General features: G+C 41.5%; 1 protein-coding gene across 1 annotated transcript in view; it reads left to right on the top strand.

Moving 5' to 3' along the window:
* MLYCD (malonyl-CoA decarboxylase) overlaps positions 1–14,241 on the top strand; it is a 103,225-nt gene that overhangs the window by 36,881 nt on the left and 52,103 nt on the right. Inside the window, exons 2-3 of the mRNA XM_030204521.1 lie at positions 9,035–9,147; positions 13,367–13,523. Of these exons, the coding sequence (XP_030060381.1) occupies positions 9,035–9,147; positions 13,367–13,523 (270 nt within the window). The remainder of the gene's footprint in view (positions 1–9,034; positions 9,148–13,366; positions 13,524–14,241) is intronic.

Genomic DNA, 14,241 nt, shown 5'->3' with positions numbered 1-14,241 from the left:
CTTCAGTCTCAACTTCGGAATCTTTTGGGGCTTCAGGCACCCAGGGCCTGGGATTACGTTCAGGTGTTGGGCTCCATAGCGGTCAAACTGGAGGTGGTTCTGTGGGCCAGGAGGTCAGATGTGGCCTCTTCAGAGGTTGTTTTTGAGTCACTGGTCCCCCTTGTCGGAGGATTACAAAATTATCTACGGCAAAGTCCCAGGCTACATGACAGACCTTATAGATCTACCAACCAGAAACACAACCAGATCATCGCGAACATACCTAAACCTCCACTACCCAAATTGCAAAGGACTCAAATACAGAGCAACCTACATATCCAGCTTCTCCTATATAAGCACACAACTATGGAACTCACTGCCAAAAACTGTGAAAACAACCTACGACCATCTAAACTTCAGGAAATCACTAAAAACCAACCTGTTGAAAAAGGCATACCCTACTGACCCAACATAAATGCCTACACTCTGGAGGAGTGGCCTAGTGGTTAGGGTGGTGGACTTTGGTCCTGGGGAACTGAGGAACTGAGTTCGATTCCCGGCACAGGAGCTCCTTGTGACTCTGGGCAAGTCACTTAACCCTCCATTGCCTGCCGCATTGAGCCTGCCATGAGTGGGAAAGCGCGGGGTACAAATGTAATAAAAAAAAAAATAAAAAAAATACAGCAAACCCAAAGCACGTAATGGACACTATATAACCCCTCCTCTCTTCGATCCCCTTTGTGCCTGAACCTTAATCGACCACATCATCAGCGTGTATTTGTTTCTCTACCGGACTTGGCGAACGACTTTACGGTACTATGTAAGCCACATTGAGTCTGCAAATAGGTAGGAAAATGTGGGATACAAATGTAACAAATATTTTATATGGGTTATACTTGAGGTTTTTTGTGAAAATTGTAAGCAGATTATCAAATTGCATAATAAACTAAAGAGGTATAGTTGTAATAGCATACTGGTCTGGTGATTTAACACGTTGGTTTGTTTTTCTGTATTGGATTTGGTATAAAAATCAGTCTAGATAATGATTTGGGCAGAGTTTGTTTTTAGGGGACAGCAGTCTTTTGTTGTTTTTGTTTTTAGTCTTTTTGATCCAGTATAATTTTAGTAACTAGAGAAAACTGGATTCTCTGCATATTATAATAATTTTATTGCACCTGCAACAGAAAGGCCCATATGTTAAAACACATGTAAGCTACTTCAGATGCAAACAAATTCCTTGTCAAAAATGCTTCTTGTCAAAATGATTTTAAAACTTTTGGAGGAGAGAATAGCCCAATATGAACTTGAACAGAGATTTCTAAAATGAAATGGATGGTATAAATGTGTTTTTTCCTGTTGGCTTTCCTAGGCAATGCCTGATCACTAGTGGGCAGTTCACAGCTACAGTGGGGGAAATAAGTATTTGATCCCTTGCTGATTTTGTAAGTTTGCCCACTGACAAAGACATGAGCAGCCCATAATTGAAGGGTAGGTTATTGGTAACAGTGAGAGATAGCACATCACAAATTAAATCCGGAAAATCACATTGTGGAAAGTATATGAATTTATTTGCATTCTGCAGAGGGAAATAAGTATTTGATCCCTCTGGCAAACAAGACCTAATACTTGGTGGCAAAACCCTTGTTGGCAAGCACAGCGGTCAGACGTCTTCTGTAGTTGATGATGAGGTTTGCACACATGTCAGGAGGAATTTTGGTCCACTCCTCTTTGCAGATCATCTCTAAATCATTAAGAGTTCTGGGCTGTCGCTTGGCAACTCGCAGCTTCAGCTCCCTCCATAAGTTTTCAATGGGATTAAGGTCTGGTGACTGGCTAGGCCACTCCATGACCCTAATGTGCTTCTTCCTGAGCCACTCCTTTGTTGCCTTGGCTGTATGTTTTGGGTCATTGTCGTGCTGGAAGACCCAGCCACGACCCATTTTTAAGGCCCTGGCGGAGGGAAGGAGGTTGTCACTCAGAATTGTACGGTACATGGCCCCATCCATTCTCCCATTGATGCGGTGAAGTAGTCCTGTGCCCTTAGCAGAGAAACACCCCCAAAACATAACATTTCCGCCTCCATGCTTGACAGTGGGGACGGTGTTCTTTGGGTCATAGGCAGCATTTCTCTTCCTCCAAACACGGCGAGTTGAGTTCATGCCAAAGAGCTCAATTTTTGTCTCATCTGACCACAGCACCTTCTCCCAATCACTCTCGGCATCATCCAGGTGTTCACTGGCAAACTTCAGACGGGCCGTCACATGTGCCTTCCGGAGCAGGGGGACCTTGCGGGCACTGCAGGATTGCAATCCGTTATGTCGTAATGTGTTACCAATGGTTTTCGTGGTGACAGTGGTCCCAGCTGCCTTGAGATCATTGACAAGTTCCCCCCTTGTAGTTGTAGGCTGATTTCTAACCTTCCTCATGATCAAGGATACCCCACGAGGTGAGATTTTGCGTGGAGCCCCAGATCTTTGTCGATTGACAGTCATTTTGTACTTCTTCCATTTTCTTACTATGGCACCAACAGTTGTCTCCTTCTCGCCCAGCGTCTTACTGATGGTTTTGTAGCCCATTCCAGCCTTGTGCAGGTGTATGATCTTGTCCCTGACATCCTTAGACAGCTCCTTGCTCTTGGCCATTTTGTAGAGGTTAGAGTCTGACTGATTCACTGAGTCTGTGGACAGGTGTCTTTCATACAGGTGACCATTGCCGACAGCTGTCTGTCATGCAGGTAACGAGTTGATTTGGAGCATCTACCTGGTCTGTAGGGGCCAGATCTCTTACTGGTTGGTGGGGGATCAAATACTTATTTCCCTCTGCAGAATGCAAATAAATTCATATACTTTCCACAATGTGATTTTCCGGATTTAATTTGTGATGTGCTATCTCTCACTGTTACCAATAACCTACCCTTCAATTATGGGCTGCTCATGTCTTTGTCAGTGGGCAAACTTACAAAATCAGCAAGGGATCAAATACTTATTTCCCCCACTGTATATAGTGGAAAAGAAATGACCTTGTTTTGCATGGAAAGCAGGAGGAGAGTTGGAACAGAATCAGGCTCTTCATGGAACATTATTCATATTCCTAAACATTTGTTTAAGAACATTCATATTCCTTTTGAGTCCTGCTTATTTAAACATTGTTGCACAATAGCAAACTCTTAACCATATGTCAAATTCTGCAGTATTCATCACTCCTATTTTAGACTGTTTTTGGATTATATTTCTTAAATTTTTGTATGCCCTGGTTCTTTTTTAATTATTGTTTAACCTTATAGTCGATTTTATCATTGTATTTCAATTTTATTATCTACTATAATAAAACTCACCCTCAACGTTCTGAAGTCACTCAGTCACTCACTGAAGGGTTCATGGATTCATGGTGGTGAAGCCACAACACTGACCATGTCTCTCTGCCCCGCCCTCGCATGACGGACCAATCAGAAAAAACACCCTCAACATTCTGAAACACAAAGGACCATCACAACACCGTTCCCAGGCAACACTAGGCATCGTAAGACGGACCAATCAGAGGAAACTTCGTGACAATAAGGGAGGAGCATTCCCCAGCAGAATGGCTCATTATCTGTGCAGCACGGAGAGCACAGAGCCACCGCTGGAACGAGAAAAGAATATTCCTGCTGTGGGTATGTGCAAAAATAGACCGGGGGGGGGGGGGGGGGGTGGAGAAATTTTTAAATGCCTAATGTTAGTACTGAAGAGTGTCAGAGGGCCAATAGCACAGACTATATTTGGGATCGCTTGACATGGAGTCAGAGGAGCCGGAAAACAACATGCCCGTCACCATCTGGGACGTGGGCGAACAGGACAAGCTGCGGCCCAGCTGGAAGGATTACCCGCGACCCAGCCACATGCTAGCGCCCATTTCATTGGTTTTGGAAACGGGCCTTTTTTACTAGTATTTATATATTTATGTACATGTATACCTTTGTTCATATTTTTCCTAAGATGTTTTTATCTTCTTTATTTATGTAGACTCCTGTAATGGAATAGAATTTTAAAGATTGTTTTTCAACCCTGTCTTGAACGACCAGTGCACTTGGGGGTCTGTATTATTGATTAAAAGTAATTCTGTTTCATTCATTGTTTGTGCTATCTTAAAGGATTGATTTTCTACCCTGCTTTTTGTCCGATAATACCCTCTGAAATCATGTTTTTCTGGCCGAAAATAACTTTCCTTGTGAATACAAAAATAAATTGGAATGTGGAAGATAAGGCATGTCTCTAACCAATTCAGTTTGTGCAGGAGGGAGACAGGATATGCTCGGCGTTCAAGAAATGAGCCACCTGGCCAGTGATTTGTTTGCTTGGGCCGGAAGCATGTGACTGCATCCTCATGTACATTCTGTAACTTTCCCTTGGAAGCATTCCTGTAACTTTCCATAGTTTTGGACATGAGATCAGCGCCTAATAAAAAGGGAGAGCTTGTCAGCACAGGGGGGTTCATCTGTGAGCAACGTATGGGCTGCGCAGAAATCTGTTCCTGGTCCAAAAAGTTAGTAGCTCTTTCGCTGTGTGTATGTCAGGCCCTCCTCAGCTGATGATAACAAGAGCTTGGATGATGGAGATCAGTGATGATTGTATGTATGTAATTATTGTTTCTTTCCTGGTCAAAGAACTCTTTGCATTGCTTGGATGTAGAGGCCAGTGATGTAATAATTGTCTTAATCATTGCGTTTGCTTCTTTTCCTGGTCTGAGAGATGTAGAGATCAGTGATGTAACCATTGTTTTCATATAGCTAATTACTGTATATGTGCTAACCAGTATATATATATATATATATATATATATATATATATATATATATATATATATATATATACACATATTAACCAATTGCAGAATCTAACTTCCTCTAATAAAGGTTTCATTTACTCATTACGAATCCAAAAGAATCCACGGTAATTATTGGGTAGTCTGTTAGTGAGACAGGCTGTAAATCCATAGCAGATCAACTCCTGAAGAAGGCACTTCCAGTGCCGAAACATGGTACTGTGAGTCAGCATTCAATACATTTTACTTCTACATTGGACGTCCTTGGTCTGTTCTTTGAAGAGCCTGATTCTGTTCCCACTCTCCTCTTGCTTTTGTGACTTTACGTGGAACTTCGTTGTTCTTTCCACTCCTGTAGTTTTGTAGCTTCCCCTCGTTTTGCATGGGCCATAGAAAAAGCCAGTAGTGGACGTTCCTTGTTCGGTGTCTCTTAATTTTTGTCTTTAATTCATGCATTTAAAAAGGTTAGGCAGAATATTATATATTATATTTATATTATTTATATTTTTTTATTTTTGTACCCCGCGCTTTCCCACTCATGGCAGGCTCAATGCGGCTTAAGTACTTATTTGTACCTAGGGCAATGGAGGGTTAAGTGACTTGCCCAGAGTCACAAGGAGCTGCCTGTGCCTGAAGTGGGAATCGAACTCAGTTCCCCAGGACCAAAGTCCACCACCCTAACCACTAGGCCACTCCTCCAATATAGTTCAAAGCAGATTACAATTAGGACATGCAGGTTATAATAACAATAATACAAGTTTTAAAATTAAATCTTTAATGTCCTGATTGATTCTGGGTGCTCTGGAGTAGCATCATTTGCTTCTGCATGCATTCATGAGCACAACCGCAAGCAGGCATTCGATATTTCTCCTAATCTTTTCTGTGCTACAAGTTGCATATGTTATGTACATGATAAATTACATAGGGACCTCTGTGTTCTGGGAGACTTGCTCAAACTCCTCCATCTGTCTCATATAAGTCTGAATACTTAAAATAGTTCTCTGTTTTTTGGCCTCTGGTGCCTATGCCTGCATCAAAAAATAAATTCCACATTATGTATTATTCTAGGTCTTCATAAATATAAATAATTTTCAGCTCTGACTTCGCACAGATGCCTGTAAAATATTTTTTAAATATATTCAAATAGACTTGTGTTAGAAGCAGAATTAATTTTAGTGTTTATCTTGAAGGAAATCCAATCATTTCAAATATGCAGATGGTAATCGGTAACAAAACAAAAAACGACCAGTATCTGTAAGGCCTGCTAAAACTGGCCTCCCATGTATTCCACTGAACCCTTGTGGCACATCTGTGAAAAATGACAAAACGAATCACTAACACTGATGGTATCTGATTGTTTTGATGTGTGAAGACAGATTTTACAGCTGGAATGTACAGATCAAACACTAGTGCTTTAAGGGCACTGCCTCCCCTATTAGTACTGCCTAAAACAAGCTTCCTTGTCATCAAGCAGATGAAGCCATTACGTATGGGTTATGTCCATCAACCAGCAGGGGAGATAGAGAGCACTCAAACTTTCACAGTGCCCTCTTGGCCAGCTAGCTCCACTGCCTCTTCAGTATTCTCTATCTCCCCTAGCAGGGTGGCTGCAGCTTGTTCGAGCTCCAGAAAAATCTGCCGGGAGGTGGTTCCTGGCTTGCCAGTTGTTAACCGGGGTGTTGGAGGCTATACTCCCCTGCTGGTTGATGGACATAACCCATACGTAATGGCTTCATCTGCTATGACTAAAGGAAAGAAAATTACCAAGGTAAGAACCTAATTTTCCCATCTTTCCAAAACCTATCTAAATCTAGTCGTTGATCTCGATGAGCATAGGCATGCATTTTCCTTTGGAAATGGAGAATACCCTGCCCTAGTCCTGCCCAAACCATGGTCTCTTGCCATATGTACATATTTGCAATTCACATACTTAAATCCTGGCTTTCTAAAATTGGATTTTCTACGTGCATGTAAATAGCAAATAGGGCTTCTAGAATAATGGCTATAATGACACAGTAAAAATAAAAATCACTGAAATCCTGCTTTTTTTTTCCTTTTGATGTGATCTTTGCTTCTTTCCCAAACACAGCTGACTCAATGGTGCAGAAGAAACAAGTTTATGTAACTTAGAGCATTTTCATCTAATTATTATTTATATTTTTATTTATTGGGATTTATTTACCACCTTTTTGAAGGAATTCACTCAAGGCAGTGTACAATAAGAATAAATCAAACATGAGCAATTGACAATTACAGCAGTAAAAATATTCAAATAACATTACAAAGTATGACATAGTATACTGCTTACAATGTCAACACAATACGTAATAGAACATTTTAATTGATAGTGAAGGGTATAAGCAAAGATGGAACATATAGATAAGTAAGAGAGTAAGAGGAGTTAGAAAATAAGGTGACTAATTTAAAGAAAGATGCATATGAGGTCAGAGGGATAGTTAAATATTATCTAATTCTATGTAGTATGAATGCTACTTTTGTATACAAACATTTAAGAGTAAGGTGTATTTAAAAGTAATGGTCAGTCTCTTAACCACCTATTCAGATTTATAATTATACATGTTAATAACGATTCTTTGTAAAAACTGTTTTTAAACGTATGATAGATATTGTAATTGTAAGCAGTAGGTAAACACATCTTTGGCTGCTTTATTCTGAGTTAATTTAAGAACATAAGAATAGCCATACCGGGTCAGACCAATGATCCATGAAGCCCAGTATCCTGTTTCCAATAGTGGCCAATCCATAGAAACATAGAATCATGACGGCAGATAAGGGCCAAATGACCCAGCCAGTCTGCAATGACCCATCCAGTCTGCTGTTTCTCAATAGCCACTAGCTCCTCCTTTTCCTAAGGGATCCCACATTTCTGTCTCACACTTTCTTAAATTCCGATATCTTCATTTCCACGACCTCCACCAGGAGGCCATTCCATGCATCCACCACCCTTTCCATGATATAGTATTTTCTTAGATTCTTCCTAAGCCTGTTTCCTCCTATGCCCTCTCATTCCAGAGTTTTCCTTCATTTGAAAAAGGCTCACCTCCTGTGTATTAACGCCACTGAGGTATTTAAACGTCTCTATCATATCCCTTTTATCCCACCTCTTTTTCATAATATGCATGTTGAGGTCCGTGAGCCTGTCCCCATATATTTTATGACAAAGACCATTTACCAGTTTGGTAGCCGCCCTCTGGACTTACTCTATCCTGTTTCTGTGTTTCCATAGGTCTGGTCTCCATAATTGCAGAAAGATATAAACAGGATGGAGTTGGTCCAGGTCACAAGTACCTGGCAGAAAACCAAATAGTAACAACATTCCATGTTACCAATCCAGGGCAAGCAGTGACTTTTCCCATATCTGTCTCAGTAGCAGACTATGGATTTTCTTCCAGGAACTTGTCCAAAACTTTTTTTAAACCCAGATAAGCTGCTACCTAAGAGTTCCAGAACTTAACTATTTGTTGAGTGAAAAAAAATATTTCCTCCTATTTGTTTTAAAAGTATTTCCATGTAACTTCATTAAATATCCCCTAGTTTGTACATTTTGAAAGAGTAAAAAAAAATGATTCACTTTTACCTGTTCTATACCACTCAGGATTTTGTAGACCTCGATCATATTTCCCCTCAGCTGTCTCTTTTCCAAGCTGAAGAGCCCTAACCTCTTTAGCCTTTCCTCATATGAGAGGAATTCCATCCCCTTTATCATTTTGAACCTTTTCTAATTCCACTACATCTTTATTTGAGAGAGAGCAACTAGAACTGAACGCAATAAAGGTGAAGGTTGCACCATGGAGCGATAGAGGCATTATAGTATTTTCGGTCTTATTTACTATCCCTTTCCCTAATTTGTCATTGGGATTCTTGGTTCCAATTTAAAATGTAAGAGAAAAAAAATCTTTTCTCATTTAGGTCTTCTTTTCCTAAGGTGTGCTATTGATTTCCCTGCAGCAAATGCATTGAAGCCCATAGGAATTGAATGGGCTTCGTTGCATTTGCCGTGCGGGAATTGCTAGCAAAGCTTAGTTTTGATTGCAAAGCTATTATTTTGATGTCATTCTAATTTATTATGGCATTTCCTTATTTCTTTTGTTTTTTCCTTTTCTATTGTGCTCCTCTGCTGTAGTAAATTCTTACTCATTTTCTTTCTAATGCATGGACTCTTTTGTTGTGATTGCAAAGCATTTTGGATTATTTTATACATTAGTGAAACTCTATTCTTGGATTGCCTTCCTAGGAAATGAATGGGGTTCTGAGAAGCATGCTGTCTGAGTGGTTTTCTGTGGGCTTCCTGAATCTGGAACGAGTCACTTGGCAATCGCCCTGTGAGCTGCTACAAAAGATCAGTGAGTAAGTGTTGAATTTCTATTACCTTTCAGTATCGTACGCCAGAGAGAGAGAGAGATACAGATTGTCCCTCCATCTAAGATCGAGCAATCATAGTCTTATCTTCTTTTCAACATGTTTAGGGCTGTGTGTTTGTAATCATTGTGTGTGTGTTGTTTTTTTCATTTGTGATGGCGCTGTTATATCCAGTACTGCACATACCAGATAGTAGAAGTAAATAATAAACTTAAAGACGGAGCAATAATTCTACTGGAGTAAGTGCACCAGTGATATGATTTTCATTCTCTGGCTTCCAACTCTAATTAGATTTAAGCATAATTATTTTCTATTGCTAACTTCCTTTTGCAAAAGTTAATTTGTAAAAATGAAATAACCATGAAAATAACTAGCAAAAGGCAGTTCTGCTTCAAAGATTTCATCAACCAACTCCAGGCTCGGCCCTTTCTGCCTCGCCTCACCCCATGCGTGGAACAAACTCCCCGAGCCCATACGCCAGGCCCCCTCCCTGCCCATCTTCAAATCACCGCTTAAAGCCCACCTCTTCAATGTCGCCTTCGGCACCTAACCATTATACCTCTATTCAGGAAATCTAGACTGCCCCAACTTGACATTTCGTTATTTAGATTGTAAGCTCCTTTGAGCAGGGACCGTCCTTCTTTGTTAATTTGTACAGCGCTGCGTAACCCTAGTAGCGCTCTAGAAATGTTAAGTAGTAGTAGTAGTGAACAAGTCATTGGTGAGGCCCCACTTGAAGTATTATGTTGAGTTTTGGAGGCTGTATCTTGCTAAGGATGTAAAATCACTTGAAGCATTTCAAAGAATAGCGAGAAAAATGGTATGGGGTTTGCGTAGCAAGATGTAGGAGGAGAGTCTTAATGACCTGAACATGTATACCCTGGAGGAAAGGAGAAACCGGGATGATATGATACAGATGTTCAAATATTTGAAAGGTATTAATTCACAAACGATTCTTTTCCAGACACGAGAAGGTGGTGAAACTAGAGGATATGAGTTGAGGTTGAAGGGGGGTTGACTCAAGAATAATGTCAGGAAGTATTTTTTTCACTGAGAAGGTGTTAGATACCTGGAATGCCCTCCCGCAGGAGGTGGTGGAGATGAAAACGCTAACGGAATTCAATAAATGCATGGGTTAAACACAAAGGAATCCTGTTTAGAAGGAATGGATCCAAACAAGCTTAGCAGAGATTAGGTGGCAACACCGGTAATTGGGAAGCAAAACAAGTGCTGGCCAGACTCCTACAGTCTATGCCCTGATCATGGGTAAATAGATTTGGATGGGTTGGAGTGGAGCTTTTCAGGGGCTTCGATGACAATTTCAGAACTTTTAGAACAAAGACCATGCTGGGCAGACTTCTACAGTCTACGTCCTAGTGGTTAGGGTGGTGAACTTTGGTCCTGAGGCAGCTTCTAAGTTTACTATTGCCCACTGGGTTAAGGAAAACATTTTGTCAGCATATATTCTTTCTGGCCCGTCGCTGCCAGTTCAGGTGAGGGCGCATTCCACGTGGGCTGTGGCGACTTCCTGGGCGGAGGCCTGTTGGTCGCTATTGAGGAAATTTGTCGAGCAACAACATGGTCGTCGGTTCACACTTTTGTCAAGTACTATCGCTTGGATGTGGCAGTGCGAGAGGAAGCGTCCTTTGGGGCTTCGGTTCTTGCAGCAGGAGTTTTGACTTCCCAACCAATTTAGGAACTGCTTTACTACATTCCACAAGTCTCTGGATTCATCTGTTGCTGACGCAAAGGAAAAATGATGTCATACCTGATGATTTTCTTTCCTTTAGTCGCAGCAGATGAATCCAGAGTCCCGTCCCTATCTTTGTATTTTTGGTTGTTGGACAGATTTTTCCTGAGGAGGTTTCTGCTGTGTTTGGTGTTCTAATTGTTCTTTGTTTCTAGATTTTAGCGTGTGATGTTTGGGGAGGATACCTTGTGGATTCTGTGAGGAAGGGGCTGTAACTGTTTAACACTATTGTTTCCTTCTACTTTGTTACGAGATATACTGGCTGGCCAAGGAGCAATATGTCCTATAAGGCACAGTTCAGTTCATTGCTCTCTATCTCCACCTGCTGGTAGATGTACACAACCCACAAGCAATAGAGGAATAGATGGCTCACAGTAGGCTACACAGAGGCATCCACCCTTCCAGTCTTTGCACCTAAATGATTCCTTTGCTGCACTGGAGCATTATGATGCTCAGGAAAAGTACTGATGTGGAACCAAAGACGTACGTGCAGGACATCAGACTCACAGAAGCAGAAGTCTGCGCGGCCACATTGGTGATCTGCAAGGGCCGACTTCTACATGGAATGTTGGAATAGCAACATTCTATGTAGAATCTCAAATAGTAGCAACAGTGGAGGAGTGGCCTAGTGGTTAGGGTGGTGGACTTTGGTCCTGGGGAAATGAGGAACTGAGTTCAATTCCCACTTCAGGCACAGGCAGCTCCTTGTGACTCTGGGCAAGTCACTTAACCCTCCATTGTCCCATGTAAGCTGCATTGAGCCTGCCATGAGTGGGAAAGCGCAGGGTACAAATGTAACAAAAATAAAATAGATACTATTAGAGATTCTACATGGAATGTTGCTACTATTGGAGATTCTACATGGAATGTTGCTATTCCACTAGCAACATTCCATGTAGAAGGCTGCGCAGGCTTCTGTTTCTGTGAGTCTGACATCCTGCACGTACGTGCAGGACGTCAGACTCACAGAAGCAGAAGCGAGCGCGGCCACATTGGTGATCTGCAAGGGCCGACTTCTACATGGAATGTTGCTAGTGGAATAGCAACATTCCATGTAGAATCTCAAATAGTAGCAACAGTGGAGGAGTGGCCTAGTGGTTAGGGTGGTGGACTTTGGTCCTGAGGAACTGAGTTCGATTCCCACTTCAGGCACAGGCAGCTCCTTGTGACTCTGGGCAAGTCACTTAACCCTCCATTGCCCCATGTAAGTCACATTGAGCCTGCCATGAGTGGGAAAACGCGGGGTACAAATGTAACAAAAAAAAAAATGGCAAGGACAAATCAAGATCAGGTATACATATGAAGTATCACATCATACCTTATATAATGAGTATCTTGTTGAGCAGACTGGATGGACCGTACAGGTCTTTATCTGCCATCATCGTCATCTATTGTGTTACAAGTCTGTGGATTCATCTGCTGCAACTAAATGAAAGAAAACGATCAGGTAAGACATAATTTTTCAATCTCTGTACAGAAAGCGAGGTGAATGCATAAAGCGGCTTCAGGAGAGATAGTGGAGACAACACAATAATAGAATTCAAGAAAGCAAACAACAGAGTATATCTGAGGAAGGGATAGTAAAGCAACAGGAAATGAGTCTTACGGTGTTTACTTCTGTCATATTCCATGTTCCTATGATGCAAGCACTAAGAGCAGCACTAGAAAGAATATCGTAATACAATATCTCCATTTGCTCATTGTAACCAGAGTTACTGTGCATCATTTGAATTATTGAAGGGTTGGTTATTGGTTAAATGTGCAGTCTCAATAAACGTGCAGCACCAGAAGGGTCAGAGCTGCCATTTTGAACCTGGGGAGCAACGGAACATCATGGAATTGGCTCCTGCTCTGCCACTGTATTACTATGGAAACCCCTAGGAAGTGGGCAGTTGAAGCTGGGGATTGGATTTGGTAATTTCTTTACCATGGCCCTATTAAGTGCTACTGATAGTCTGGTGCACTTAATGCATTTTCTTGAAGGCAACTAAGGGCACCCACACTATCTGTGGCTCCAAAGTAGTACACAGTAACTTACTCTGTGCACTTCCTTTCTGTGCCCATAGCCTGCCCCCGTACTGCACTGGCCATTTTAGCACATGGTAGCTGTTACCACAGGCTTAGTGTGCTTTGGTAAACATTGCCCCTTAGTGTAAAAGCAAGGTAAGTTCAAGCTTGTGAATCATAATCTCTCCAACAAAGTAGAACATTTCCTCTTCAATGTGTTGTTTTATTTATTGACAAGCCAAAGAACACAATATTATCTTAGTGGGGCCTTTCCTCTGCCATGTCCTCGCTCTCTCATGCAATTTCTGTGGGCAGGGCGCTACAGAGGAAAGGCCCCGCTGGCTTGCAGTGTCAGTTTTTATAAGCACTGTAGTTTTTTTTAAACTTTTGTTTACATCCTTTTGACCACCTGAGTCTTATCTATGTATCCTTGTTCTGTGTCTTACTCAGATATGAGGCTGTGCATCCTGTCAGAAACTGGACAGATATGAAACGTCGTGTTGGGTCATACCGAAGATGCTATGCGTTTTTCCACAGTGCAATGCCTGGAGAACCACTAATTGTCCTTCATGTGGCTTTGACCAACCAAATATCCAACAATATTCAAGTAAGATCAAGAATCAGTTGGGGGCACAGATCCCACAATTTTAAAACCCAAATAGGCCTGAGCAGGAACTGTAGGGAAAGGGTGGCGAATTTGTGGAACGGCCTTCCGGTAGAAGTGGTGGCGATGAAAACAGTACATGAATTCAAGAGAGCTTGGGGCAAGTACATAGGATCTGTAAGGGAGTGATAGAGAGAGTAGATGGCATAGATGGACAGACTGGATAGACCATATAGTCTTTATCTGCCTACATTTTTCTCTCTTTCTATGTAGCCTTCCTTTTTCTGAATAGCCAAATTGAAGGCTAGAAGTGCTTGCAGACATTGTATGGTCTACAGATGGATCGACAGAATAAGTAGACTCTGTGATAAAGAAACTTGACTTAATGGAGAAATCTTTCTGAACACAACTTACGAATGGATGTGTTAATATGTGTCCCAGCTTGAGACCCATCCACTGGAATAGTGGTGGGCCGAGTTACATAGCTTAAACTGCTGAAAAGCACTGACTAGGCCTGAAAATCTGATGATGGCCTTGTTGCTGAGCGCCTGCAGAAGCAGGGCTGCTTGATAAGCCTTAATAGAATTTAGTGTGACATTCAAAAGCAGTGCAAAAGCCAAGATCAAGGAATTAATGGCTAAAATCCTAAAAAGTTTGGTTCAGAAAATGGAGTCTGCTGCAGTTAAGATGGCTCCTAGTATCACAAGATATAAAACTGATC

The sequence above is a fragment of the Microcaecilia unicolor genome, chromosome 5, assembly GCF_901765095.1.
Source record: "Microcaecilia unicolor chromosome 5, aMicUni1.1, whole genome shotgun sequence".
In the NCBI taxonomy this organism is placed as follows: Eukaryota; Metazoa; Chordata; class Amphibia; order Gymnophiona; family Siphonopidae; genus Microcaecilia; species Microcaecilia unicolor.
Note: the sequence above shows the minus strand (reverse complement) of the source record. Positions and strands in the feature narration are given on the sequence as shown.